Consider the following 27118-nt stretch of genomic DNA (forward strand, 5'->3'; position numbering starts at 1 on the left):
GTCCTAAGAAGAAACAGTGCCTCTGCTGAAAGCTGGCCCATCGCATAGAGCACCAAAACAAAACCTTAGCAGCAACATCTAACCATTTTATTCCCATGTGAGTTCAGTCTCAGAGCAGTTAGCAGAATCCTTAATATCCTTAGCTTGTTTACACTGTTTTTTTTTACAACATGAACCACAAACCATGCTGCTGTAGAGAAGGTAAACAGACTGGTATTTACATTGTGCTCTCCTACTTAATTTTTAGTGCTCAAAGCACTCTCTCACATGCCTCTTTCACACAAGTGCTTTTTAACTTAAAATTCACACACTCGTACTCAAATGGATGCATCAAAGGCAGCTCAGGGATCAGTATTTTACCCAAACATACTTCCAACATGCAGGCTAGAGGAGCCAGGGATCAAACCAGCAACGTTCTGATTGGTAAATGACCCACTCCACCTCTTGAGTCACAGCCACCCAAAACTTTACACCCCATCCACTACTAACCAGGGTCGACTCTGCTTAGAGATCGGCAGGTTCAGGGTGGTATGGCTGTAATCCAAAGACCCCCTTCTAAAGGTTCTTTCCTGGACTTTCAGGGTTTAAAAGGAACCATGGTGCTAAAGAGGACCAGTCTGAATTATCTTAGTGCACTTTTGACAATTTAAAATCAACAGTGGTGCTATAGAGAACCAATCTAAAGGATTTTTAAGGGTTTAAAATGAACCATGGTGCTACCTCCTAAAGTTTCATTATTGTACTACTATGAGAATAACCATAAATAATAGGTTCTTTACTGGATATTTCAGGGTATTAAGGGACTGAAATGCTACAGAAAAAAACTTTTTAAAGGTTTTTAATGACCCACGGTGCTACAGAGAACCTCTTGAAGGTTCTTCATTGCTCTTTAAAGAGTTTAAAATGGGTCATCGTTCATTGGAGAACCCCTCAAGAATGCTTTGGTGTTTTCCCGTCCTGCAGCGAGAGAGCCGGATGTGACACTAGTATGTCCCAGTGGCAGCCAGCGGTACTGCAATGAAAGAAATTCCCAAGTGAGGCTATTATGCTGAATTTGGAATGCCTTAGTTTTACATTCACAAGGCAATTTGTAAAGTCCAGGAAAGTTTTTTTTTTTTGCTTTGACGCACCTAAAAAGTAACCGTTATTCAACTGAATTGGCACCACTTTGAAGTCCAGTATCCAGCTGCAATAAAACATCTGTGGGAAGGAGTCAAGTAGCCTCCTCCAACACCTCTGGGACGGAGTTTAACCCCAAAATGGAGCAGGCCCTCGTTTCCTAACATCACTGCAAGTTTCTGCAGCCGGCTCCAAAATGTGGAGGCTGATACGTCAAGAACGCCTGCAAGCATTTCTCATGCAGATGTCCAAATACTTCTGGCTACTCGTTGTGCAATTCAACCTTCTTGTTATTGTTTTACAACTTTGTACAATCCATCCGCCGTCTCTTTGTCTCTGTCACACATGGACATTACCATAAATTTAAATGCTTCCCTTGTACAATACAGTGTAAACATAAAGGTACACTGCCGCAGGGCAGGCTGCTGTAACGCCGCCTCCAGACCTCTCTGTGGGCTTAACTGACTCTCACACTCACAACTCCCTCACTCAACACTGTTTCCTGAAAGAAAAAAGAAAAGAAAGACAAACTTTTCCTAAAAACTGAACATGGCAGACTTACGTAACCCTTTGCGTGACACTGAACTATGTTAATTTGAGTGGAGGGAGGGAGGGAAAAAACAAACTCCCCTAAAACACATAGAGAGAGAAGGAAAAAGACAGGAAAAAAGTATGTTGTGGCAGTCGGAGGAGGAGGAGGAGAAAAAACAGAGCGAGTCTCAGATTACGCCATCCTCCCTCCCTCCTCCCTCGTGGAAACATTGCGTGAGAGCGCTCTACGTCCTGATTATGATTAATGCAGGTAGTGCCACACACATACGCACACATACACTGAAACCGCGGTTCTGGCTGGGTTCTGCCGTGGGTCCCTGCTCAGGCCTGTGGTTCTGTACGGGGCAGTTAACACTCCGTCTGGCTTGTTAAAGCTAAAAATCACAAACTGGTAAAAATCACAGTGAGGAGGCCAGCGTGGCTGAGAGCAAAGGGTTCTTTATGGCACAGCAAAGGGTGTCGAACAATATATATCCCCAGGACGCTTTAGAGAACCCTTCTAAAAGTTCTTTATAGCACTTTTAATGGATTGAAATGTCCATGCTGTTATGGAGAACCTTTCTAAAGGTTCTGTGCTGCACTTTCAAGAGTTTAAAACAAGCACTTTGATACAGAGAACCCTTCTACAAGGTCCTTAAAGCACTTTTAAGGGTGTAAATGATCAACGGGGCTATATAGAATCTACAAAGAACCCTCTAAAGGTTCTCTCCTGCATGTTTAAGTGTTGGAAATTAACACTGATTCTATAGAGAACCAATCTAAAGTTCTTTCCTCGATTTTCAGTGTTTCGAATTAACTATGTCCCCCCTGGAGAATCCCTCTGAAAGTTCTTCACGGGAGTTGTTTAAACTGAACCATGGTGCTATACAGAACTTCTTTAAAGGCTCTTTACAGCACTTTAAATATGGTGATAGAAGGTTATAGAAGATCCTCTACAAAGGCAACAACATAACTAAGGATATCAGCTGAAATGCAACAGGATGTTATGGTGCCCCATGATGCCTTAGAGGACTCCCATACAGTGGCCCATGGTGCTACTAAGTCTTAACAGTATGGTTAAGGGTCTATTATTAACTTACTGAGCATTGTTCTCTGGAGAGCCTGCAGAGCAGCGTAATGTGTCCAAGACTCAAATACAGTGCTTTATAAAAACTCTCCAAAGTTATTTACACCCCTATGAGAGGTCTGATGAGGATACTTCAGGATGGTGTTTTCGAGAACCTCTAGAAAAGCACCTTGAATAATATAAGTAGAACAATTAGAGCCTGGTGCTTTATATAACCTCTAAAGGGTTCTTTCCCAAAGGGTCTAAAATAGACTTACATACTTGTGGTGACTTTGGAAACAGCAACACCATCTACTTGATCCTTTAGACATCCTCACTCCTATACAGTATCTTCCATCCATCAGCACCACAGGGGGCCTCTAAAGGATCTTTGAAGCAGATTTATTAATGTTTTTTAAACTATGTGGCCATTGCGTACCAGAGTACTGGATTACAATCAGAAGGTCGATGGTTAGAGTCCCAGCTCCTCCAGTCTACAGAAATCACATGAGCACCAGTTGGTTTAAGTGTCAATGAAGAGATTTTTTTCCCACTAGTTTACATCCAGTTTGAATTGTTGTTTCTTTAAGAACATTCTAGTTCAGTGGCAAGAGAAAAGTCCACTTCTAGTGGTTTATTCACAGCAAAATTCATGAGCAATAAGCCTATCATTAGTAATATCTCTATTTTTTTCACTTTAGAGGGCTGGGCAATCTGAGGGCTCTGTTCTTCTGTTTTTGTGCAAAGAATAACTTTGTGGTTCCCAAACTGAAGACCTCAGGGACCTGCAGCAGCGTTCGAAGGGCTTCTAATAAGTCCTGAAACATCATCTCTGACAAAGCACAGAAGAACAAAGATTCACTGTGCTTGGCTTCCCTACAAAAACGGGATAATGAAATGAGCAAAACTCCGTCCAAAAATGGTTCCTTCTCTATGCAGAGGTAGTTTTCAAATTGCGCTGTTGGGGGGGGGTTTCTGAGGCGTCCTGATTGGGGAATCAAGAGGGAAACAAAGATACTATACATATATTAAAATCATAAGTAGAATCACAGGAAGGTGGTACGATGAGATTTCTGATGTGGGGTTTCAGTCTTTACAGTGTCAACCTCCCCGCCTACAGGGCACACTCAAACAAAAACTCAAAAGATAAATCCCAGTTCAGCACCATCCACTTCTGAAGAGTCCTTTAAGGAGTTTTTAAAGGCCACAGATCAGTCTGGGAAGGCCAGCTGTCCTAGATGGTATAATTAGATTTAAATGATACTGAAGCAACAGTTAACTTTATTCTCCAGGCAGTGCTGCTGGACCTCAGCACTTCACATTACCTCGCGGTGGCTGGCCAGCATTGCATAACCACTGCAGGGGAAAATAGACTTTATAGCCTTATGGATTCAACAAGCCAGCTACTATTGCACACACACACATAGAGGGCACAAACACGCTTATTACAATGTAACGCAGGCTATAATACAGGAGTAGTGCAGGGATGTTTGCACAGCTGCACCTAAAAAAAAGGAAAAAGAGATCCCTGGTGTTAGAAAGCTTCACTGTGACATGTATACGTGCTTTGGGGAGAAAAACACACAGATTGTTGCTCAATATAAACATTAAAAGCCACCAAAGCGAGGTGTTTTAACAGGATTACACGTCCTAGCTTCTATGGAAGGTCAAAGGGACTGCCCGTACTGGCACAACTGTAGTATTACATTAGTAAACAGTAAAAAGCGTTATAAAGCTGGTATAAACCACAACACGGAGCTCATAAAGTGCAACAAAACGTCTGTCTTTAGCTCTCCGGTCACCTCAGACACCTCAGAGTGCTCGGAGGTTTTGCTTTGCGGTGTTTGGGGAGTTGACTTACATTTTCTGGACGGGCTTCTTCCGTTTCTTCGCGGCGTAAAGCGCCGTATTCGGCAGCATGTTGAATTCAGAAGAAACAAAGTGAGCTACAAGTGGCTTTATCCCGGCTTTATGTGCGCGTTAACAGGTCCGGGCGTGTTCAGAAGACTCGCATGCCCTCGAAAAAACTGAAAAGGAGACGATTAGAAATCCCCCCCTCCTCTCGGTCCTCGACAGCTTCGCGTCCCGAGTGCCTCTCAGCCGAAAAAAAAAACCTTTTTGTTGTCTTTAATCGAAACAAGCCTCTGGTAGAAGTTCAAAACTACCACAACTTTTTATTTCCACGACGTGTAGGCCTCCTCGTCCGAGATACGGGCGAGTAAAGCGACTTTTAGTCGTTAAAAGAGTGAAAAGTCCTCGGAGTAGTTTTATGTAAGTCCTCGGGCTGCGCGTCACCTCCGTAGTGATTTGACAGGGCCGCTCAGCCGCCGCGCGCTCCCGTGGCGGTGAGTGTGAATGTGTGTGTGTGTGTGTGTGTGTCACTGTAATGAGAGAGCAGAATATTTAAGGTGGTCCAAATGTGGGCCAACTGAAATACACACCGCAGCCGAGGAATGGTTAGGAAACCGCATTCCAACCGGGAAGACCTTAAGGACTGTTTTTTTTTTTTATTGTAACGCTTGTATAAGGCGTTTACTAACAAAATAAATAAAAAGTTAGTCTTTAAATAATATTTATGCTCATAATTACAATTACAGTTATTGAAAAGCTATATATGTTAATATATGTATATATATATATATATATATGTATAGAGAGAGAGAAATATTTTCTGATATTTGCATTTATGTACAAATTCTTCAATACTGTTAACATTTTTATGAAGCCCAACAGACAAAATAAAATTTAATATTTACTTATATTATGTAAACTTATGATGTAATACTTAAAAGTTGATACTATAATCTATACTTACTTTACACTTACATTATGTTCACTTAAAAGTACACTTACATTATATAAATTTATGTAAGATTATAAAGGAATACATCTAAATTAATACTATAGCATATTCTTCCATTTTGCTTACATTTTGTGGACTTAAATGTATACTTACATTAAATTTTAATAAATTGTTCAGTATTGCAAATGCTCCATACATTCCAGTAAATAAATAACTTAGAAATTACATCAAACAGTAATATTACTGAGAAAAATACATATACGTGGCCATATAAATAATGCATTTGTTTTGCCTATAAGCATTACAACTAGTTATAAATTTATTAAAATTTTTCCTATAGGCACTAGTATATCTTTAACGATCATATTGGTTAAATAAACAGAATTTAAAAGTTCTAAAATTATTTGAACTCATTACTCTAATGTCTAACATAATTTCATAAAGAAAGTCATATTTAAAAATTCAATCAATGTAAACACAAATGAAATTAAAAATATCAATGGATTATAAATCTTAAAACGTACAAAAAATTAAATACAAATTAATTAAAAAAAATTAAACAACTATTATACTTTACATTTAGTCATGTATTTTTTGTTTATTTCTTATTTCTGGCATGTACAACATTTCCTATAGTGGAGTCCATTGATGGTAGAAGTAGGACAGGATCCTTCAGATACTAGACGCTGGTGGGGGCAGAGATGGAGCAAGTAGAGACTTGGACGAGGATCTCCATCTGGCCAGGATGAAGTGGAGTTCGGAGTCTGAATGGCAGGATAACAGAAGATAGCTGATATTTAAAGAGCACAGAAGTGACTGATTGGCTTGCAAAAAGTGGGCAAGAAAAGGATTGGGTCAGAATCTGACAGTGTGGCAAAGTGTAAGTGGTGTAAAGGACAGACTGGTGTCCCAAACACCCAGGAATGCAGGTATATGAATGAATGCATATCTGTTTCATTGAACATACACATAAGCTTCATAACAAGGATGTAAAACCCATTTTGATCACCAGTGGGCCGAACAAATATGAACCATAGGTCCACATTCAGTCTTCAGAGAAAGAGAGTTTCCACAGGACTCAGTACAGTCTTATGGAAAACTAAGTACACCTCATAATTCAGTAGCTCGTAAAACCACCTTTAGCAGAAACAACTTGAAGCAGTTGTTTTCTGTATGACTATCAGTCTCTCACATCACTGTGGGGGAATTTTGGCCCACTCCTCTTTACAATGTTGCATCAGTTCATTGATGTTTGTGGGCGTTTGTTTAATTACACCTCCCTTAAGGTCTTGGCAAATGAGGTCAAGGTTTAGACTTTGACTCTGCCATTGCAGCACCTTGTTTCTTTTTCAGACATTTAGTTGTAGATGTTATTGCAGTGTCTGGAACCCAGTTTCGGCCAAACTTTAGCTGTCAGACAGACGGCATCACATTTGACTCTAGAATATTTTGGTATACAGAGGAGTTCATGGTCGACTCGGTGACTGCAAGGTGCCCACGTTGTGTGACTGCAAAACAAGCCCCTCCACCACCGTGCTGACAGCTGGCACGAAGTGTTTGTGCTGATATACTGTGTTTGGCTTTGTGCATTATGGCCACACATCCCCACTCTGGTGTCATCTGTCCAAAGCACATTGCTCCTGAAGTCTTGTGGTTTGTAGCACAGCTTTGCATCAACCTAAGCTGTGCGGTTGTGTTTGTTTTACAAAGAAGCAGCTTTCTCCTGGAAGTGATGAAAGCATCATGCGACTGTAACATTTACCCTGCTACCCGAGGACTATTGAGATATAGCTCTTGGATTTTTTGCAGTTTCTGAGCATTGCACGATTGGTCTGGACCTTAGGGTGAATTTGCTGGCACATCCACTCTGGGAAGACTGTGGCATTTTTCATAGGACTGTGAAGAATCCTATGAAGATGTCATTTTTTCCACATTGTTGGACTTCCACCCTTTTTTAATTGCAAGCATGTACTATTCTGAAATGTATGAACCATTCAAAAGATGATTAATAGTGCAAAATATTCTGAAGGAATATTTCATCCACAATGAAATTTATAGACTCCACTAAATCTTCAAAAGCACAAAAACTGAATTAAATAACCAAATTTTATGTCTATCTGTCTATTCTATTAAAAATTTCAAAATATTTTTTAGATTTTATTGGAAAAAACATTTGATCAGAAAAATGAAAAACAACTATAACAAAAAACACACCAACACGTGTCCCCTTGTCTTTTAGTCTTGAAGAGCTTTGAGCGGTCAGTGAGACTAGAAATGATATATTTAAATCCCAGGAGGGAACATCAGTTCAGGCTGATTTGCTACGTCAGTATCTGTTCACCGTATAAGTCACTGATCCAACTGAGATCCTGGCTACTTAACAGGGCTGTTCATTTATACAAAAAACAAAAAAACAGAAAAAAAAAACCTAAGACAGTTTTGTTCACTGACTGGTCCAAAATTCCTCCCACAAAAATCTCTCTCGAGCAGAAAAGATTTGATAAATGTCGGTAAGGCTGCTAACAGAGAATCACCAAGTACCAAATTCAAGAATTAAGCGATTCACCAATAAGGATGTGAGAAGTACAAATGCTTGTATGTTTACAGGTTTATGCAAATGAAGAGCAGACTGCACGTCATGAGTAAACAGTACAAAAATACACATATTTCCAAAGATTTCACAATTTACAACTTTAAATACATTTGCAGCCAAAACACACCTAATGAAAGATTTAGCACATCAGCAGCAAAAGAAATCACAAAAAACTCAATGCAGTCTTAAAACATCTGTATTAGAAAGTGGAGACAAATGGGAACACAGCTGAACTGAATAATAACTAATGAGACAAAGGGAACACGCGATACCAAAATAAAACAGGAAGAAACTAAACGAGAACAGAAACACAGACTGCAAACTGACACACACACACAAAAAAGGGAAACAAAACGTAGCGACAAGACTGACTAAACACAGGGGACACGATTTACTAAACACAGCAGACAAAACTCTGAGATAAATGAATACTCAGTGCACAAAATACACGAATATTCAGCAAGCAAGGAATAATCGAATGAAGATTAGAAAGTCAAAAAGCTCAAACACTGGGACAACCGACCCAGGACCACACACAGGCTGTTTTTACTTACTTATTTATTTATTTATTTTTAGAAACAATGTTTAAATTTAAAAATACTGGTTTAAAGGGGGCTGCATACTTTTGGACATCTTTACCTTTATCATCATTAAGCTGATGTTGATTTTGCACTTAGGATTTATTTTTTCACCCCCCTTCCTTTTTTATCTAGTGGTTTCACTTACTCCATCAATCACCAGAGGCTTACTCAAGCTACACAAACTTTTGAAGGCCACACTGGCTCAGTTTGGACAGGACATGCTGGTTTGGCCTGTCCTTCAGGTCATCTGAGGACATTTTTTGTGCCCTTCAGAGAATCCAGACCCTGAAGTGCAGCCCAGCTTATAAAACATCAAGTTTGTTTACACAGCCTTAAAATAGCTAGTGGTCGAGCTCAAACTAAAAACATGAAATTTGGGAGATTTTCCCACGGCCGTGCAATTTGAAATGTTTAAAAATCACTCGGGTTTTACGTAAAAATGAATGATTTGGCAGCACAAACTGTAAAACCGTCACTAACTGGGTGTTATTTGAAGTTGAAGGCCAGTTTCTTTGCCATGTGGCTGAACTCTGCCTGTACTGACAGAGGTTTGCAGTTAGAACAAGGTGCGTGTACATGTTTACTCAGTGTTTGGGTCATTTGACAGCCCGTGTCCTCCTACGGTCTGTCAGAGGTAGGTGATCCAGGCTTTACAGGATTGTGAAAGTGAACGATTCGTGTATTGTTTATCGTTTCGGTGTAACCACTGTCAGCATGATATATCATGGTGTTTTGTGCTAAGCGAGGGGCTTGTTTCGGCACACCAAACCCATTCCTTGTGAACTTTTTGCCTGAAAATAAGAAGCTCAGAAGCTCCACTGGTTCAATCACAACATCTGTCTGGTATAAAGTAAACTGGAACTTTTGGGGTCGATTTTTTATTTGTGATGGTTCAGGTTGTGTAACACACCGCTGACTTCCAAGACTGCAGTTGTAAATATGAACTGTCACGCATCGGGATTCTGCTGGATGGAAACAATGACAAAAAGCAGCACCAAACAAAAGGCGAGGTTTTTATTTAGAGCTCGAAGCTCAGCTCCGCTTTGTGCTGCAGAAAATGCACCTCGGGCCTAATACACGTAATTTATTTAAAGCAAAACCCCAGCAAGAAAAGCCTGATTCATACTTATGCAGAGACAAACACACAGAATGTGCATTGACAGACAAACGTGGTGCAGCTTTATGAGCAAGAATTAGCCAAAGCATGCACCTAACTTTATTTTCCTTACTTCATGGAGAGACAAACTTATTTAGGGCAGATTTTTCCAGATGTTTGTCACCACACAGGGTGTTAATGAGCCCTCTCAGGCCAGGTACTGGTTACTAATATCTCACTTTTAACAATGAGCTGCTTTCTTTTGCATGCTGTTCTGTCAATGAACTGATCCTGGAACTGAAGCTTTCGTTACCCGTTTTGCAGCCTGTAATGTAGGACGTCTTCACAGAAGCCGCTCTGCTGGTGGCTGGTGTTGTTGGTTACAGGAGCCTCTGATGATGTGGGAACCTCAGAGTGGAACTGAAACTGTCTGGAAAGAAACCAAAAGGACTCACTTTGGACACTAAGTTATTTTTCTTTAACTCGCAAGCAGCTGATCTATTTAGTGACTAAAATGGCAGAGTGGGGCAACACATAGGTGTTAAAAAACACACACATATAAAAACCACTGTTCTGTAGTGCCACTGAGATTGGTTTGGTGTCAGTTGTCTGCCTTATGTTCCCACACCCTGTCCTGTTCAAAGGACATTTGAAAAACTCAGCAGCAGAGTCTCATGACTCACTTATTCGAAAAGAAAATCCACAAACCGTAATGCTGACCAGAAGGAAGTGTGCATCCACCCCCCGACGAGAGGCTCTTGCAGATGTCGATGGTGATCCTGTGGTCACTGCTGCACTCTAGTCCTAGATGAAGGATGCAGGTCAACGGAAAGAAAATTGTCCCTACACGTAGACTGTATATGGACGATGATGATAGCTGCTCGATGAAGCTCAGTAGAAGGAAAATGTTCCTGACGTATAGACTGTATATGAAAGATGGTGATGAAAACTGGAAAAAGCTGAGTAGAAGGAAAAATAGTCCTGAGACATAGACTGTATATGATAGATGGTGACAGAAATAAATAAATGCTTTAAACTATAACTATAAATGAAATTTGAATTGAGAAACTGAATAAAGCTCAGTAGATGGCAAGTAGTCACTATACATAAGCTGTATATGAAAGATGGTGATAGTTGATTGCTGAAGCTCAGTAGAAGTAAAATAGTCCCTATATATAGACTGTATATGAAAGATGGCAATAGCCAGTGGATGAAGGAGGCAGCTCAGTAAAAGGAAAGAGTCCCTAGATATAAACCATATATGAAAGATGGACCGCACCTGAGTACAGAAACTGTAACAATAATCTATTAACCAAATTATTTTTGTAGCCATAAGACTTGATTGTGGCTTTGATACTTTTAACGTTATTTGGACACTAGTCCATAGTGTCGTGTTATTCACAGTAGTCAGCCACTTGTCTGCATTTTCCTGTCATTAGACGGCTGTCAGCATCCAGTATGTAGTCAGCTTTGGAAAATGCATGAACTGGCCCTTTAAACAGCTCAGACGGCAAACTAGTTCTGTGAAATGTCACTTTTGTGAAGTCCAGCAACACAATGATAAACATCCCAGATAATGAATTTATTACCTGTTGCCACGTTTTGTTAGTATGTGCATCACTCATAGTTATTGAGACATTACAGTGTGCATGGATGTTTACTGCAAATCATGGGACTTTGAGCGAGGGGGAAATATTGTGACAGCTTTGATTGAGGTCAGACTGTTTGTTATAAAATTAAGTTGACTGTTCATGGGAGGCTAAATAGGCCCCTCAGGCCACTGGGAAATGTGCCTGATGTGCGGTCACTTTCATTCGTATAGCACTCATACACCACAGAAGCAGTCTCAAGGCACTTTAAAAACCCTGACGTACAACCCTATTGGTTGGGACGCTGTGTAAAAATGTACATAAAAACAGAATGCAGTGATCTGAAAACCTCATAAACCCATATTGTATTCACAATAGAACACAGAAAACACAGAAGAAGATAGTTGAACTGAGATATTTTACTACGTCCTGAAAAATATATGCTCATTTTGAATTAGATGTCAGTAACACTTCTAAAAGGTTCTGACAAGGGGTTACACAAATTCGTATAATTTCGTATGACCACACCCACATCGCAGATAAGTTGTAGTACAAGCTCAGTTTAATTGCTTGGTGCACAGGAGTTTAGTGCTTCTGCAGCATGACTGAGGACTTCACTGAGCTGCTGGGACTGTGCAGGTAGAAGTAAACCTTACGTGTCTTTGAAACTAAAAACTCATTCTTCAGCTTGTGCAGCTGGTTTTAAAGCATTTAAAGCAACTAAAATATGGCAAAACAAATGGAATAAGAAACGGAGCAGATACAATAGGGCCTTCGCACTCTCGGTGCTCGGGCCCTAAATATGACAAGAATATTGTGCGCTAAGTCCCCATTTTTAAAATTTTTACTATATTTTTCATGTTTGTTAAAGATATAAAATAAAGTGACTTGAGCTGAAGAGTTTAAATCTGCAATTAAGACCACAAACCCATCAGGACAGTATTTACTGAAGTCACAGATCAACTGAAAAATAAGGTTATTTTTTCTCATAGACTTCTATGCAATCTGACAGGAGTGGCCCCCTGCCGGCCATTTGAAAGAATGCAGATTCGAGGCACTTTCAGTTTGTATTCCTATGTGAGCAGCGCTGCAGCTTTTTGGGGTTTTTTTTGGAGTAACTAGGTCATGATTTATGGAAAAAGGTTTTTTTAATGTGTTTTTGTGCGCGAACCTAATGGAACTTGCCTTGTGGTTCTCAAAGGCAGATATCTGCAAAACTGGGTAACTCACACCAAAACAGTCTAGATGGTTACAGGCCAGAGGGAAAAATATGTAAATTTGATATTTTTAGCAGGACTGTGGTGAGGACGACTTTTCCCCAGATGCTGTGTTTCTTTTTCTTTAAAGAAGAAAAAGAAAAAAAGACCATCCTGGTTCAGAGAATTGGAAGATTAAATTTCACCCTCAATTGCTGAAAAGATGGAAAATGTCCATCAATGTAAATATCTTTGAGAGAACAAAACCCTCTTCCTTGCCATGTCACAAACGTGATGTCCTCCAGCCCAGGCCTGAAGGCATGATTGTTACATATTGGAGCATCCAGATACATTTTAGGAGCCTTTACTGTGCCCAATAGTTGGTTCCAGACCTTAATTGAATTTTGAATCACAGGATTTCTGCCATATAGTGTATTCTTCACTTTTATCGGGCTATTAAGCAGGGCTGGAAGACAAGTTTGTCTACAAGACAGGTGTTCCATCATTAACCATGAAGGCTGTCCTTCCAAATCAGCACAGCCAAAATGAAAGAATATTTAAGTGTGCAGCCATATAATATACTCTAAAATTTGGGAGTCCAAGGCCACCACAAGTCTTCTGTTTAACAAGATGTTTTTTTGGAAATTCTAGGAACCTTACCCAACCACACAAAGGAGGATACAATAGAATCCAGCTTTTTAAAATATGACTGGGGAATATCTCTACAGCACTTTGATATTGATCCACATATCACTACTATTGATACCAGCTTCGGTATCGATAGTAGTGATATGTGGATACGCCTCTAACCTGTAGGCAACCTGTTGCTTTTTTGTTAGAGCAGCGCTGGTGAAACCTGTGCAGACTGATCTGAGACACTTATAGTATATAAACGATCGTTTGTGAAGCCTCTGTTTTTCTTCCCTGTGATTAAAAAGCACTTCTCGTTTACTTTACATACAAAATCGCTGCAAGTTGGCTGGCTTGCTGGCAAAGCCGAAGGGGAACTTTTTGGCCGCTACGTTGCCATGGCAGGGTGTTGCCTCAAACATGGCAGTTACATGTGAGCATTTACCCGGGATGCGCCACCTTCGAAAGTAAGCTTTGTTTTAAAAACACACCAGGTTTTAAAGCTGCTTGGCTCGGACCCCGAGGGCCTGGCAGCTGAGCTGCAACCCTCTCGTCTTTATGGGGAGATTTTTAAGAGCTACAGCATTTCTGTTTCTGGAGCTCTGTTGGTTTTGTTTTTTTCCTGTGAAGTTGTAGCATTTTGAAGATGAAGGCTTGATTTGTGCCTGCGGAGCTTGGATTTAATGGCTTTGTGATGTAGAGAGGCTAATTGAGACATCCACAAATTGATTTACAGTAGGTAATTAAAGCAAATGGTAGTCCTTTGTAAAGGATGATAGGTCCTTGGCTGACAGCGTGCTTATGAATCTGCAGTTTCTTTTGGAGCTTTTTCTCTGATTACGTCTTGTTTTAAAATTAAAGTCCAGCTTCTGCCTTCTGTTGCTGGGATTAATGCTACAGAGAACAGAAGGGGTCAGCCAGCCAGCAGCCGTTGTGCCTCATTATTAGTGTTCTTCATGACTCAACTCCACCGGTTTAAACATTTGGCAGCACCAAAACAGGCCCAGAGAAAGCCTGGGTAACTTTCCACTGTGCCACCGCAGGCTGCTGCAGCTTTTTTTTATTGCGACACGCAGAGGTGGCATTTACACAGCAGTAAACACGCTCCCAAAGTCTGACGACAACTTGTGAACTTTCTCCGATTTAAAAGCTGGATTTTAAAGCTGACGCCCTCTGTCAGCTCCCAGCCCCGCACAGCGAAAAGACAGCAAATCATCGCCGATTTAGTAAAAACTTCAGTTTATTGCTTCGTGATGTTTATCCCGTCCTTCCTTTGAACGGCAGAATAATCCAATCACAGCTGCAGTCGTTAGATTTCATGGATTAACATTTTTCACACCATAGTCCAGCTTAATATATATTTAAAGATCCCTTGGGCTTTTTTGCAATAGATAATCAACATTTGTCCTGACTTATCTGGACTCAAGCCCACACTTTTTAATGAGAGCATAGCATCAAGTCAGTTAAACCTCTGAGATATTGATCTTGTTGGTTAAATCGCAGAGGGGGTTGTTAATCAGTTTCAGCTGCTTTGGTATTCACGAAATTAATAACAGGTGTACTAGAGGGACAACAATGAGACAACCCCCAACACAGGAAAGGTTTTGCAGGTGGAGGCCAGTCACAGATTTTCCCTCCTCATCTGTTTTATTTGGATTTACATGGACCCCAAAGAGCTTGCACAGGTAGTCCAACTCCTCCATGATGGCACATCAATATGTGTCATTGCCAGAAGGTTTGCTGTATCTACCAGCACAGTCTCAAAAGCACAGTCAGCTGTGGAGTTCATTGTGCTGCCTGTAACATTGCTCAGCATGACTGGTTTGGTGGTGGGTCAGTGATGGTCTGGGGAGGCATATCCATGGAGGGACACACAGGCTTCTACAGGCTGGGCAACAACACCCTAACTGCCATTAGGTATCAGGATGGAGTCCTGGGCTCAATGTCAGACCCTACACTGGCGCAGTGGGTCCTGGGTTTCTCACAACCATGCCCAACCTGATGCGGCGAGAGTATGCCAGCAGTTCCTGTAGGATTAAGCAACTGATACCACTGACTGGGCGTCACACTCGCGTAAACTAAATCCAGTAGACGACCTCTGGGACATTAGGTTTTGGTCCATCTGACACTGCCAGGTTGCACCAAAGACTGTACAAGAGCTCAGTGATGGCCTGGTCCAGATCTGGGAGATTCCAGGACACCATCTGTTGTCTCATTAGGAGCATGCCCCAGTCTTGTCAGGCGTGCATACAAACTACTGTGTACCATTCTGAGATTCAGGCTCTATAGGATTCATTCCTAACACCGTACCCACCCTGTCCATATCAGTATAGATATCATGCACGATTTCATTTCCCACTGAGATTTGATGTGTTTTCAGAGTGTTTGAGCAGTTTATATCATTACCTTATCGTCCAATAATTAGCCCTGTGAGTTGAGTCTGGGTTTGTTGTACCTGCAGGGACAGAGATGGACTGTCTGCCTTGTTTATGAGAGTAAAGAAACAGAAGAAGGAAGAATCAGGCAGAGCCTCGATCTCAGCTCCTCGCCAGCACCTTGAGGATGAATAGAAATGAGCCAGAACTCCTCTCCAGGTTGGAAACTCACTAATGTTGTGGCAGAATGAGAACACGAGGTTACCTTTGTTTCTAAAGTCTCTTTAAACCACGTGTGATGATAATGAACATCTCAGATCTGGTCTCCATTAAGAGCAAACCTCATTTTTGCAATGAAACAATATTATTCAACTCAGCTCGAATGTTGTTTGGTTTCGCAGATGTCAGAATGCGTAAACATCTGCTTCCTTTTGCCCATCCTCGTGCTTTGACACGTCTCCAAAATATGAAACACAGAATCCGGTCGACTCTTTCAGACATATGAGGTCTCAAATTAACATCGGGCCACCGACAGACAGAAGGATAAAGGATGTAGATCAAGATATGATTAAAGGTCACAGCCATTGGAAATTACAGGCCTGCTGGAGTCATGTTATTTTCCATGTCAGGCCAGTCACTAGCACCAGCGGCTCGAGGATGAGTGGCTGGTTAGTGGTGAAAGCCGTGCAGTCGAAGGGGACACGGCGAGCAGCAGCTCTGGTTAATAGCTGTATCCGGGAGCGGATGCTCTGGTAAATTAGTGGCAGATGTTGGCAAGTTTGGATGCAGCGTTGGTTTCCATCATGGAAGTGAGGAATTAAAACAGCTTTTCAATTACAGGAAACCAGCAGAAGCTCTTTGTGTTTGCACTTGTACCTATTTCAGCCACTAAACTCTTTAACTCATTCCTTCTGACTGCAGGATCTTAAGAGGAACATATTTAGCCATTGATAAGGTTACATTGTTGCCTGTTAACAATGAGCATCACCAGTATTTCAAATAATGAGTCAAACATATGGAAACATAGATTCTTTGAGCCAAAGACTCAGCTTTTTTTTTCTTCCTCACTTTTACACCCGCCCATGAAGTTGAACTATGCTCTTTGTCTGGAGAAAAGAGAAACAGCCTCTTTTACAACACAGCAGATGCTTTATTACAGCAGGGTAATCTTTCAGAAGTAGATACAAGTATTAAAGCTGACATATAAACTTTTAAAGTTTATATGTCAGCTTTTATAAAGCCTGTGGCATTTCAAGAATCAAGGCCATCCGCTGAGGATAGAATTATTTTGAAGAAAAAGTCAGTCAGACGGCCATTTTTGGATGATTTCAGTTTCAATTCTGAATAACTTAAAATCCCAAAGAGCCTCTGTTGACCTTTAAGCCTCATTTCAACATAATAATAATAATCCCTTCCTGATTATTTAATACAGCTTTGTTTTAGCTCAGTTTTAAACATTGGGGAGTGCCGGTTATCTCTCAATAGGCTAATACACTCAACAAAAATATAAACGCAACACTTTTGTTTTTGCTCCCATTCCCCATGGGATGGACGTAGAGACCTAAAATTTATTCCAGATACACAATATAACCATCCCTCCCAAACAGTGGTCACAAATCAGTCCAAATGTGTGGTAGTGGGCACATCTGCTATATTGAGATAATCCATCCCACCTCACAGGTGTGCCACATCAGGATGCTGATCTGACATCATGAGTAGTGCACAGGTGTACCTCAGACTGCCCACAACAAAAGGCCACCCTGGAATGTGCAGTTTTTTGCGCTATTGGGGGTCTGGGGACCCAGAACCGGTCAGTATCTGGTGTGACCACCATTTGCCTCATGCAGTGCAACACATCGTCGCATGGAGTCTATCAGATTGTCAATTGTGGCCTGTGGAATGTTGGTCCACTCCACTTCAATGGCTGTGCGAGGTTGTTGGATATTCGTGGGAACTGGTACACGCTGTCGTATACGCCGGTCAAGCACATCCCGAACATGCTCAATGGGTGACATGTCCGGTGAGTATGCTGGCCATGCAAGAACTGGGACATTCTCAGCTGCCATCTGCCCTGAACAATGTGAACCATGATTCATCCGTGAAGCGCACACCTCTCCAACGTGCCAGACGCCATCGAATGTGAGCATTTGCCCACACAAGTCTGTTACGACGACGAGCTGGAGTCAGGTCAAGACCCCGATGAGGACGACGGGCATGCAGTTGAGCGTCCCTGAGACGGTTTCTGACAGTTTGTGCAGAAATTGTTTGGTTGTGCAAACCAATTGTTCCAGCAGCTGTCTGGGTGGCTGGTCTCAGACGATCTTGGAGGTGAACCTGCTGGATGTGGAGGTCCTGGGCTGGTGTGGTTACACGAGGTATGCGGTTGTGAGGCCGGTTGGATGTGCTGCCATATTCTCTGAAACGCCTGTGGAGACGGCTTATGGTTGAGAAATGAACATTCAATGCACGGGCGACAGATCTGGTTGACATTCCTGCTGTCAGCATGCCAATTGCACGCTCCCTCATTGCTTGTGGCATCTGTGGCATTTTGCTGTGAGACAAAACTGCACATTCCAGGGTGGCCTTTTGTTGTGGGCAGTCTGAGGTACACCTGTGCACTACTCATGATGTCAGATCAGCATCCTGATGTGGCACACCTGTGAGGTGGGATGGATTATCTCAATATAGCAGATGTGCCCACTACCACACATTTGGACTGATTTGTGACCACTGTTTGGGAGGGATGGTTATATTGTGTATCTGGAATGAATTTTAGGTCTCTACGTCCATCCCATGGGGAATGGGAGCAGTAACAAAGGTGTTGCGTTTATATTTTTGTTGAGTGTATATACAGACAGCTTAGTCATGACAAAAAGTCACAAAAAACAGAATAAAACCATGCATTCTTCAGTACTCATGGGCACTCACTCATTTTGTCATGTAAAGGGCTAATAAGTTTTTCTGTACCACTTTCGCCAAGAGCGTCCTCATAGGAGATCATCTAATTGTTGGGGTTTTCTCTCTCTTATTGCGGGGTTTTTACCTTACAATATATAGATTGCCTTTAGGTGCTCTTGTTATGATTTAGTACCATATAAATAAATTGAATTCAATATATTCTTTGAAACTTTGGATATAATACAAATAAATCACGAAGGACTGAAGGCTCAATAGGGTCCAAAAGTCTGAAGTGCAAATCGCCCCTCTGAATGAGTTTTTCCTCATGAATCAGTTCAAAAAGCAGACCAACAAATGGAGCATTTAAGGTCAGGAGGAACAGGAATACAAAAAGTGCAGACGCCCAAAAGAACACAGGAACAAGGAAAGTGGCTGGGTGGTGTGGTGGAGGAAGAGGCGACAGAGCACAGCTGAACATAGTCAATATCCACAGACAGGAAGTAGATTGGGAAGGGGAACACCTAAAGTTGAGACCGAGGAAGGAGCACATAGGAAACACAGAGGAAACTATGACAAACTTACAATAAAAAACATGGGGCTAAACCTATGTGAGAACAGCAATAAGGCATCCAAAACTAAATGTGAAAAAAGTTGCTTAAAGGTTGCTTACAACAAGTAATACTCAAAATCACTCAAAGCACTGATACGTCAGTGAAAATGAATCAAAAATGCTTGAGTAATAAACAAGAACCAAAAAAACTCAGAAGCAACAGAAAGGCCATGGAACCAGACCAGGTACGCTGACAGTCCTTCTGCAGCAGGCCCGAAAAATGGCTCTGTTACTTTGAATGGGGTAAAATGTTCTGAACCCCGAGAGGAGTGCGTCATTGACCGCTTTACTGTAATTTAAGTGGAGAAGATTACTGGAACTGGCGTCAAGAGGTTTTCAATCAATAGTGACAGCATTTTTTTCATAAATAACAGCTGCTCTGTCTTTATTCATAACAGTTTAGTCTCCAGCACTTCACCAAATGAGAAAATTACCTCTTTTCTTTGCCCTGATTTGACCTCCAGAGAGAATATAATTAGGAGCCAGGAAATAGGCTCTTTCTCACTGTATTTACTGCAATTAGACAGAATAATCTGCACATAAAATGAAGAGGCACCCCACACCTTTATTAGTCTTTCTCTCTGGAAAGTGGTCTTTGGATTCCCTATTCTTATCAGCTGGTGTTTTAGCTGGTGTCTGCAAGCCATGTCTGCATCGTCTGGTAGTTTGTGGCTTGTTTATTGTGCTTTTATAGCTCATTCACTGTGGATTTTATTGTCTTTACAACATGCTTTTACCACTGGAAACTCCTGCCTGCAGAAACAGTGCTGGGAATTTGAATCAAGAAGACTTTAATGAATTTCTAACAGATTACAGAGTGGATTTACATCGCGGGTGAAGTAATGTTTTAGAAGAATAAACTCACACAACAATATTTCAGCACTCTAATGATGCAGTCTGATTTGTTTTATTTTGCAGCTCGGTGTCAGATATCTGTGGGCTGATGAGTCACTCTAAGCTGTTAGTCATTGTTTTTGCGGGATGAGAGGTTGACAGCTGCATGAGGAAAAAAGAAAAAAAAAGTCTGATAATCTTTGAAGAAATACCAGTGGTTTTAAAGAACCAGGTATATTACATTGACAAGATCAGGTATTAAAAACAGACATGATGTTAAAATAGTTCAACTATTGTCATTGAGGAAATGCCATCTGGGAAGATAAATACATGCGCTTGTTTTAAATAGTGAGCTATCCGAAGGAATGATGATCCCCGAGGCTGCTCAACTCCTGAATAGTAAAAACTAAATGAATCATGATCAGTGTTTGTGTCTGAGACTCTTGAAATTTTTATTTTTTCACAATTTACTAAAGTACATTTTAAAGGTGACTAAGCGTTGCCTCAAGATCGCCAGGGTTACAAAAACAAGAACCCGAGTGCAGAAAGTAAGCAAACAAAACACAAACCTTTATTAGATTGGATGCAAAATGTGAACAAATAGAAGTCCTGCCTATGTTCAAACTGAGCATCTGACTGAGGAAGACAGATGTGGCACGGTTGTTGGTCTGAGTATTTCAGAGTTTACAAAGAATGGTCTGAAAAAGAGAAAATATCCAGTGAAAATGCCTTGTTGATGTCAGAGGCCAGAGGAGGCCGGACTACTTCTGCTAATAACCAAGGTATGCAGAAAAGCATGTCTGAACACAACGCGTTGAACCTCGAAACAGATGGGCTACAGCGGCAGAAGACCACGACAGGTGACAACGAGTTCACTGTACACAAATGGCCTCCACTGTGACCAGATGTCAATTCAGGAGAGATTTCGGGAGATTTACATCATTCAACTTCAACAACTCAGAGACAGCACCAAGCCTGGGACTACGAGAATGTAGATATAAAACATTTTCTACGACAAATACACTGATTCACGAACATTATGTGTTGATGGACATTTTCATTTACATGACCACAATATTTCATCAGACCAGTCTCATATCCAGTGATTTGTGTTCAGCTGTACAAAGGGAAGTGAATACGATCCTGCCAGATGGGCCATCTTGGAGGATCATAGCCATTTTTTATGGTTCCATTTGTACATTGGCTGCTATTAGTTGAGGTTAGAGGAAAAACATTCTGGTTAACGGAGACTTTAATGACAAAACCACAGCTTTCAGTTTACTAAAGACCTCATACCTAAACCTGAGACAGTAAGCCCTAGGCTATATTTTCAAATTTCCACTGAAAAACATCTTAGCAACAGAGGCAAAATCACAATGACAAAATGAACAACCTGGGGCTCTCTGGATCGGAGACACTTGAGAGAATTATCCACACCACCTGTCCAGATTGAGACTTCCAAATGATTAATTAGAGAATTTTTGAGCATTTTTTTTTATGCACAAAATGTTTACGCAGCAGAAACGCAGCCCAACAGGTTCGTCATCCACCATATAGCAGGTGAAATCTTCATCTGTGCAAGGCTTTGCAGCCTTCCAGTAAAAAAGTGCTTGCTATGATACAGATATGGTCTGGTCTCATTTGTTTTCTGGTAAAACATCTGATTGCATCATGTCATCTGGTTTCACTGGTTATGTTCACTCATTGGCAGCTGTTGTGTGAGGTTGGAGAAAGAAGGCGATATTCACAGTGATAAAACCACAGCCTTCCTCTAACATTAACCAAAACGCTTTCATTGCTTTAACCCTAAGCCACTAACAAGACACCTGGTGATTGTGAAAAGTCAGCCAAGTGGGTCTGAAAGTGAAAGGGTTGGATTTTGGTTTCAGTTTTTCTGACACATAGTACTGTGTCAAAGCCTTGAAACACCGCACATACAGTATGTTTGATAGGAAAATGGAAGATATGTGCAGTATTTTGTTGAAATATGTACAAACATACATAGAAATACAGCTTATTAAGCAAACACTGAGTTTGTACAATACTACCGAGTCTTCAGGAATAGTTCTGCAGGCTTCTTGAAGGACATTCAAAGCTCTTCTCTGGATGTTTCTGCCTTTTGTTCTGTTCTCTGTCAACATGATCCCACACTGCTTCAGTAGTGTTGAGGTCTGGGGAAGCCGATCCATGACTGATGGTGTTCTGCTGTGTGTTTTTCTATCCAGGTTTCACATTGTGGATCAAAATCTGATGGTACGTTTCCAAGTTTTCCAACACCACAGGTTGAAATGCAGCCCCAAACCATGACAGAGGCTCCACCGTGATTTACAAATGCCTGTAAACACTCACTGTTGTAGCTCTGTCCTGACCTCTGTATGGAGAGGTCAGGAGATAACAGGCCTGTTGCCATTGGCAGACCTTAGCCTTTTCTCTGTTTCATCTCCCTGTTAAGATTGGCTTCTTGACAGCCAGCCTTCCACTGAGATCATTTTTGATTAATGATGGATCTGTTGAATTTCCAGATGCATCGTTTAGGTCCCGTATCAGTTTTTTTTTTTTGCTTAAAAATCTCCCTGTTTCTTAAGGTTATTACTTTCAGATACTGTTAATCTGATGTAGATGTTTTTCTAGGCCTGACATTTTTTCCTTTGTTCTCCACATTTTCAGTTTCTTCACCTTTTTAAGAAAACACTGTACCCCATGTTGAAATTGGCCAAATTTCTAGCCAATAGCTCTTTGGGAATCACGTTGTTGTTACAAGAATATAATTTTATGTCTGTCAAACTGTTATCTTTGGCAGTTTTCATAGACTCAACTAAAGAAGCTGGACTGACAAATGAGTGAAAAAGCAGTCAGTGTCAAAGAAATAAAAAAGACCATCAGAAAGCCTGGAAAACTATTGCTCAAGACCCTGACAATGACGCGAAAGTCTGTCTCCTTGAACACAACGTAGAAAGAAATGAATGGTGGCTCAAGACTTTTGCACAGTAGTTTACCGTTCAAGTAAGCTGGAGATAGAAAGAATTAATAATGAAATGGAGATTTCATTGTTTCAAAATTGCTTAATACAATAACAATTGCTAATCTGTTATCATTAATTGTGACCAGTAATAAAATACAAAATACAAAAAGTAATACAATGAGCTAGTTTTCACTGATTAGCACGCCAACTTAAAATTCCTGCCTGGGACACCAGCCACAATCTTTTCTTTACCCAACCTAGTGGCGTTTTTAGACAATACTGATTTCAGGAAAGTTTTTCAAAACTTCTTGCAAGCAACAGTACATTCTTCTGCATGGAAACGAAACCTCTTTACCGCATTACCTCAATTAAGAACCTTGATTTGGGCTATTGAGAGAGAGCACATAATAATCCCTTAGTCATATGTATGCATATTGCCAACCCACAACAATTGCCATGACTTTTAAAACACACATGATATGCCTACTTGGATGGTTGGTGTTCCAAAGCTTGTGTATTTTGACACGATGTCATGGTTTGGTGCAAACCACTGGAAATAACCAATTTCAGAGTCGTGCTGTGGTCTGGAAGCCCCATCTATCCAAACATCCAGTAAAAGTTGAAATCCATATACAATAGGAAAACCAGTAAAAAAAAAAGAAAAGAAGAAGAAGTTGTGTTCCATATCCATATGGGACTCAAACTAGTCTTCTTGGTAACATGACCACTATAACAACTTTGTTATATCAAGAATTTATATTTGAAAGTAGAAAAACCTCAGTGAATAACTCCTGTTTAATGTGCTTATAACACTCAAACATGTGACCATTAAGTGTTCCTGTCATGAATCGCTGTGCGGCAGGCAGGAGTTGGACCCAAAATGCAGGACTCACAGACTCGGGGAGGTGAACTCAAAACACAGCTTTATTTGCTGGTAGAACAAACATACAAAACTAGACTAAACTGGGAAACCATAAACTAAGAACTCACAGGGAGACACAGGGAGATCCACACACAGCATGAGGGACGACGCGACACTGACTCAGAGAAACACAGGGTTTAAATACACTGGGAAGTAACGAGGGGAATGAGACACAGAAGGAGGGCACAGCTGGGAGAAATCAGGACTGACGAGACAAGCAAAGCAGGACGCATTCACATGAGACACGGACCATCAAAGTAAAACAGGAAGTATCACACAGAGACGCGAACTTGACACAGTGGAGACAGCAACTAAGAAATACAGAGACATAAACCATAAGGCAGAGGTCTAAGAACCAAAATACACAGGGAAATACTCAGCTGGGAACACAAGAGACTAGACTAGAGAGAGTAACAAAAAACCAACCATGAGAACATAATGCACAATGCAGAGTGACAGAAAACAAGAAACTCAAACATGCAAAGACACACAATTACACAGAACAGAGGGGACACAGAGAGACATGAAGGGCAAGGGATCAAAACTAGAAGCCATAGAATAAATCACACACAAGTACAATAATACAAAAATCACAAAGAACTAAAAACGCTGGGTCAGGAGACCCAGGACCGTGACAGTTCCAGTAATTTGTGATGGTAATACCCTTTGTAAAAAGCAACACTCTAATGTGGCAGTAGCTTATTTTTACAATCAAAACATCCACTGCTACAAAAGCAGTTTGGCAGGCACCATTGTCTAACTGAGCAAAACTATTCATTTCTTTCAAGAAATAGTTTGGAATAGTTTCTTTTTTATCAAGCAGATGTAAAAAAGCATATGTCGAAGTGCCAAAAACGGTGGTTCCTCTAGTGGCCACTTGAGGCTGGCTCCAAAAGGGAGTGAGTCCCCACAGAGTCACATGTAAAAATGTTTAATATATCGATCCAGGTGATCGATATATGCATTTTTTTTCTCTGCCCGTTCTGTTGGTTTTTGTCTTTTGCCCTTCTCCCCCGTCCCTCTTCTCAGCTGTTTCTCTTTCCCTCTTTCTTTCTCCCCTTCTTTCCCCCAGTCAAGTCTGTCCCGTATTCAGTAAGTGAAAATAAAAGAAACAATAAAAGGTGAATCAAATGGACCATTACGGCAAGGCTGGGATGGTCAATTTGGTAAAGTAAATCCGTTGGGCATCTTTCTTTGCCTTTAGACAACAATTCTGATGGCAAAAGAGCCAAACGGGACAGGCAAAAAAAAAAAAAAAAATAAAAAATGTTTAACTTGTTTACATCCTGCTGCAAATGTTCTAACTAACATCAATCTGTCTTTATTGAGGGCATGGCTGCTTTGATTTGTGCTAAAATAAGGAGCTATAGTCCTTGAACTGGACCTTTTGACCATGTTTGTGCTGTTGGTGCCTTTGAGCCCACCTACACAAGGTGAGATCTGCAACTTCTTATTTTCTTATTTCAACTTGTAAAATCACAGTTTTTCATCAGGAATGATCTTGGTGACATGCTGCAGTTAGGAAATTTATGACAGACATTTATTATTATTGTTATTATTATTATGAAATTTGATATTATTTCATAGTGAAAGGTGAACTTAAATGTTAAACTGTTTGTATTGTTATGCATGACTGGATCACCTGTTTCTAAAGAGAGAGAGAGAGAGAGAGTGAAACAAAAGTGAGGTTGAGAATATTGCACAAGTTGTAATGTCACACAGTATTCTTAAATGCTGTGGTTATATGCTTAAGTTCTGATCTTTTTTAGTTAAAGTTCATAATTATTTTGTAAACATCTGGGAACTGAGGAGACCAGTTGCTAGACTTTTGGCAGATGAATGTTGGTCCATTCTTGCCTGATATAGGAGTCCAGCTGCTCAACAGTCCGGGTGAGTCTTTGTTTATTTCACGCTGCTCCACATTATTTCAGTTGGTGAAAGGTCTGGACTGCAGGCGGGACAGTTCAGCACCCAGACGTTTCTACTATGAAGCCATGCTGCTGTAATAGATGCAGCATGCTGTTTAACATTGTCCTGGTGAAATATGCAAGGCCTTCCCTGAAAAAGAAGTTGCCTGGATGGGAGTACATGTTGCTTCAAAACCTGTTTATACCTTTTAAATGGTAAAATGGTAAATGGCCTGTATTTGTATAGCGCTTGACTTAGTCCCTAAGGACCCCAAAGCGCTTTACACTACATTCAGTCATTCACACACACATTCACAAACTGGTGATGGCAAGCTACATTGTAGCCACAGCTGCCCTGGGGCGCAGTGACAGAGACGAGGCAGCTTCCAGATGTATCAGCTTTCAATTTGATAGGCTGTGGCGTCCATTTTTTCCAAAGACAATTTCGTATCTGTATTAACCTGACTCAGAACAGGTTTCCACTTTGCCTCAGTGCATTTTAAATGAGTTTTGGCCCAGAGAGGAGAGCAGCCTTTCAGGATCATGTTTGCACATGACTTCTTTGCATGATAGAGCTTTAACCTGTTTTTGTGGATGGCAGGGCAAAGGGTGTTCACAGACAATGATTGATAGAAGTGTTCCTGAGTCCTAGCACTGATTTCCACGACAGAATCATCACTAATTTTAAAGCAGAAAACGTCAAGATAAATACAGATTTTGAGCTTTGCCTCTTACACACAGATTTCTCCAGATGAGATATTCAAAGCCTCCCCAATTTTACTTCTGAGAAAGTTTACATCTCTACTTATGAGAAACTGCTCCTGCCAATTAGCCCAACTAGCTACAAAATGTTCCTCCAGCTGTTTCTGCTAAGTACCACTTACTTTTCCAGCCTTTTTTTTACCCTTGTCGCAACTTTTAAAATTCAGTATGAGATCATATTTTTCTTAGACTGGTACATTTTCTCACAAATCATTGAATTCTGTATTTATTTTTACATTTGACACAGCATGCTAAGTTTACTGAAACTGAGGTTGTACATTAGACCAAATATTTGGGTTGGAGACCTCTTAAAAAAGCAAGAGGCTTACAAGAATCCCTCCCTAAGAGTGCTGCATGTGAATGTTGCCACACCTGCACCCTGTAAATAAAATTTCTAGGAAGACCTGGTCATGCTTGCTTATTTCTCCCTGCGGTCTTATTGTGGTCTTTGTGGAGAACTTGCTACTTGTAATAGAAAAAAAAATCCCATGATTGTATCGTGGAATTTAACACTCAATAGGATCCAATAATTAAAAAAGTCCCACAATTTCATTCATATTACTCAGTTCAGGAAAGCTCCATTCAGAACCCATTTCCCAGAAGTCATGTGATCCTAAATTTATGGAAACAGAAAAAACACCTTA

At 40.8% G+C, this 27118-nt stretch overlaps 1 protein-coding gene across 1 annotated transcript in view; it reads right to left on the reverse strand.

Annotated features, from left to right (window-relative positions):
• The window catches only part of LOC146681041 (aryl hydrocarbon receptor-like), a 98231-nt gene extending 93176 nt beyond the window's left edge, over window positions 1–5055 (reverse strand). Inside the window, exon 1 of the mRNA XM_085447491.1 lies at window positions 4578–5055. Within this exon, the coding sequence (XP_085303617.1) occupies window positions 4578–4636 (59 nt within the window). The 5' untranslated portion in view covers window positions 4637–5055. The remainder of the gene's footprint in view (window positions 1–4577) is intronic.
• Window positions 5056–27118: the final 22063 nt, after the last annotated feature.

The sequence above is a fragment of the Copadichromis virginalis genome, linkage group LG23 (assembly GCF_057382275.1).
Source record: "Copadichromis virginalis isolate Kocher_CV1m ecotype Utaka linkage group LG23, C_Virginalis_male_GT1.1, whole genome shotgun sequence".
Lineage (NCBI taxonomy): Eukaryota > Metazoa > Chordata > Actinopteri > Cichliformes > Cichlidae > Copadichromis > Copadichromis virginalis.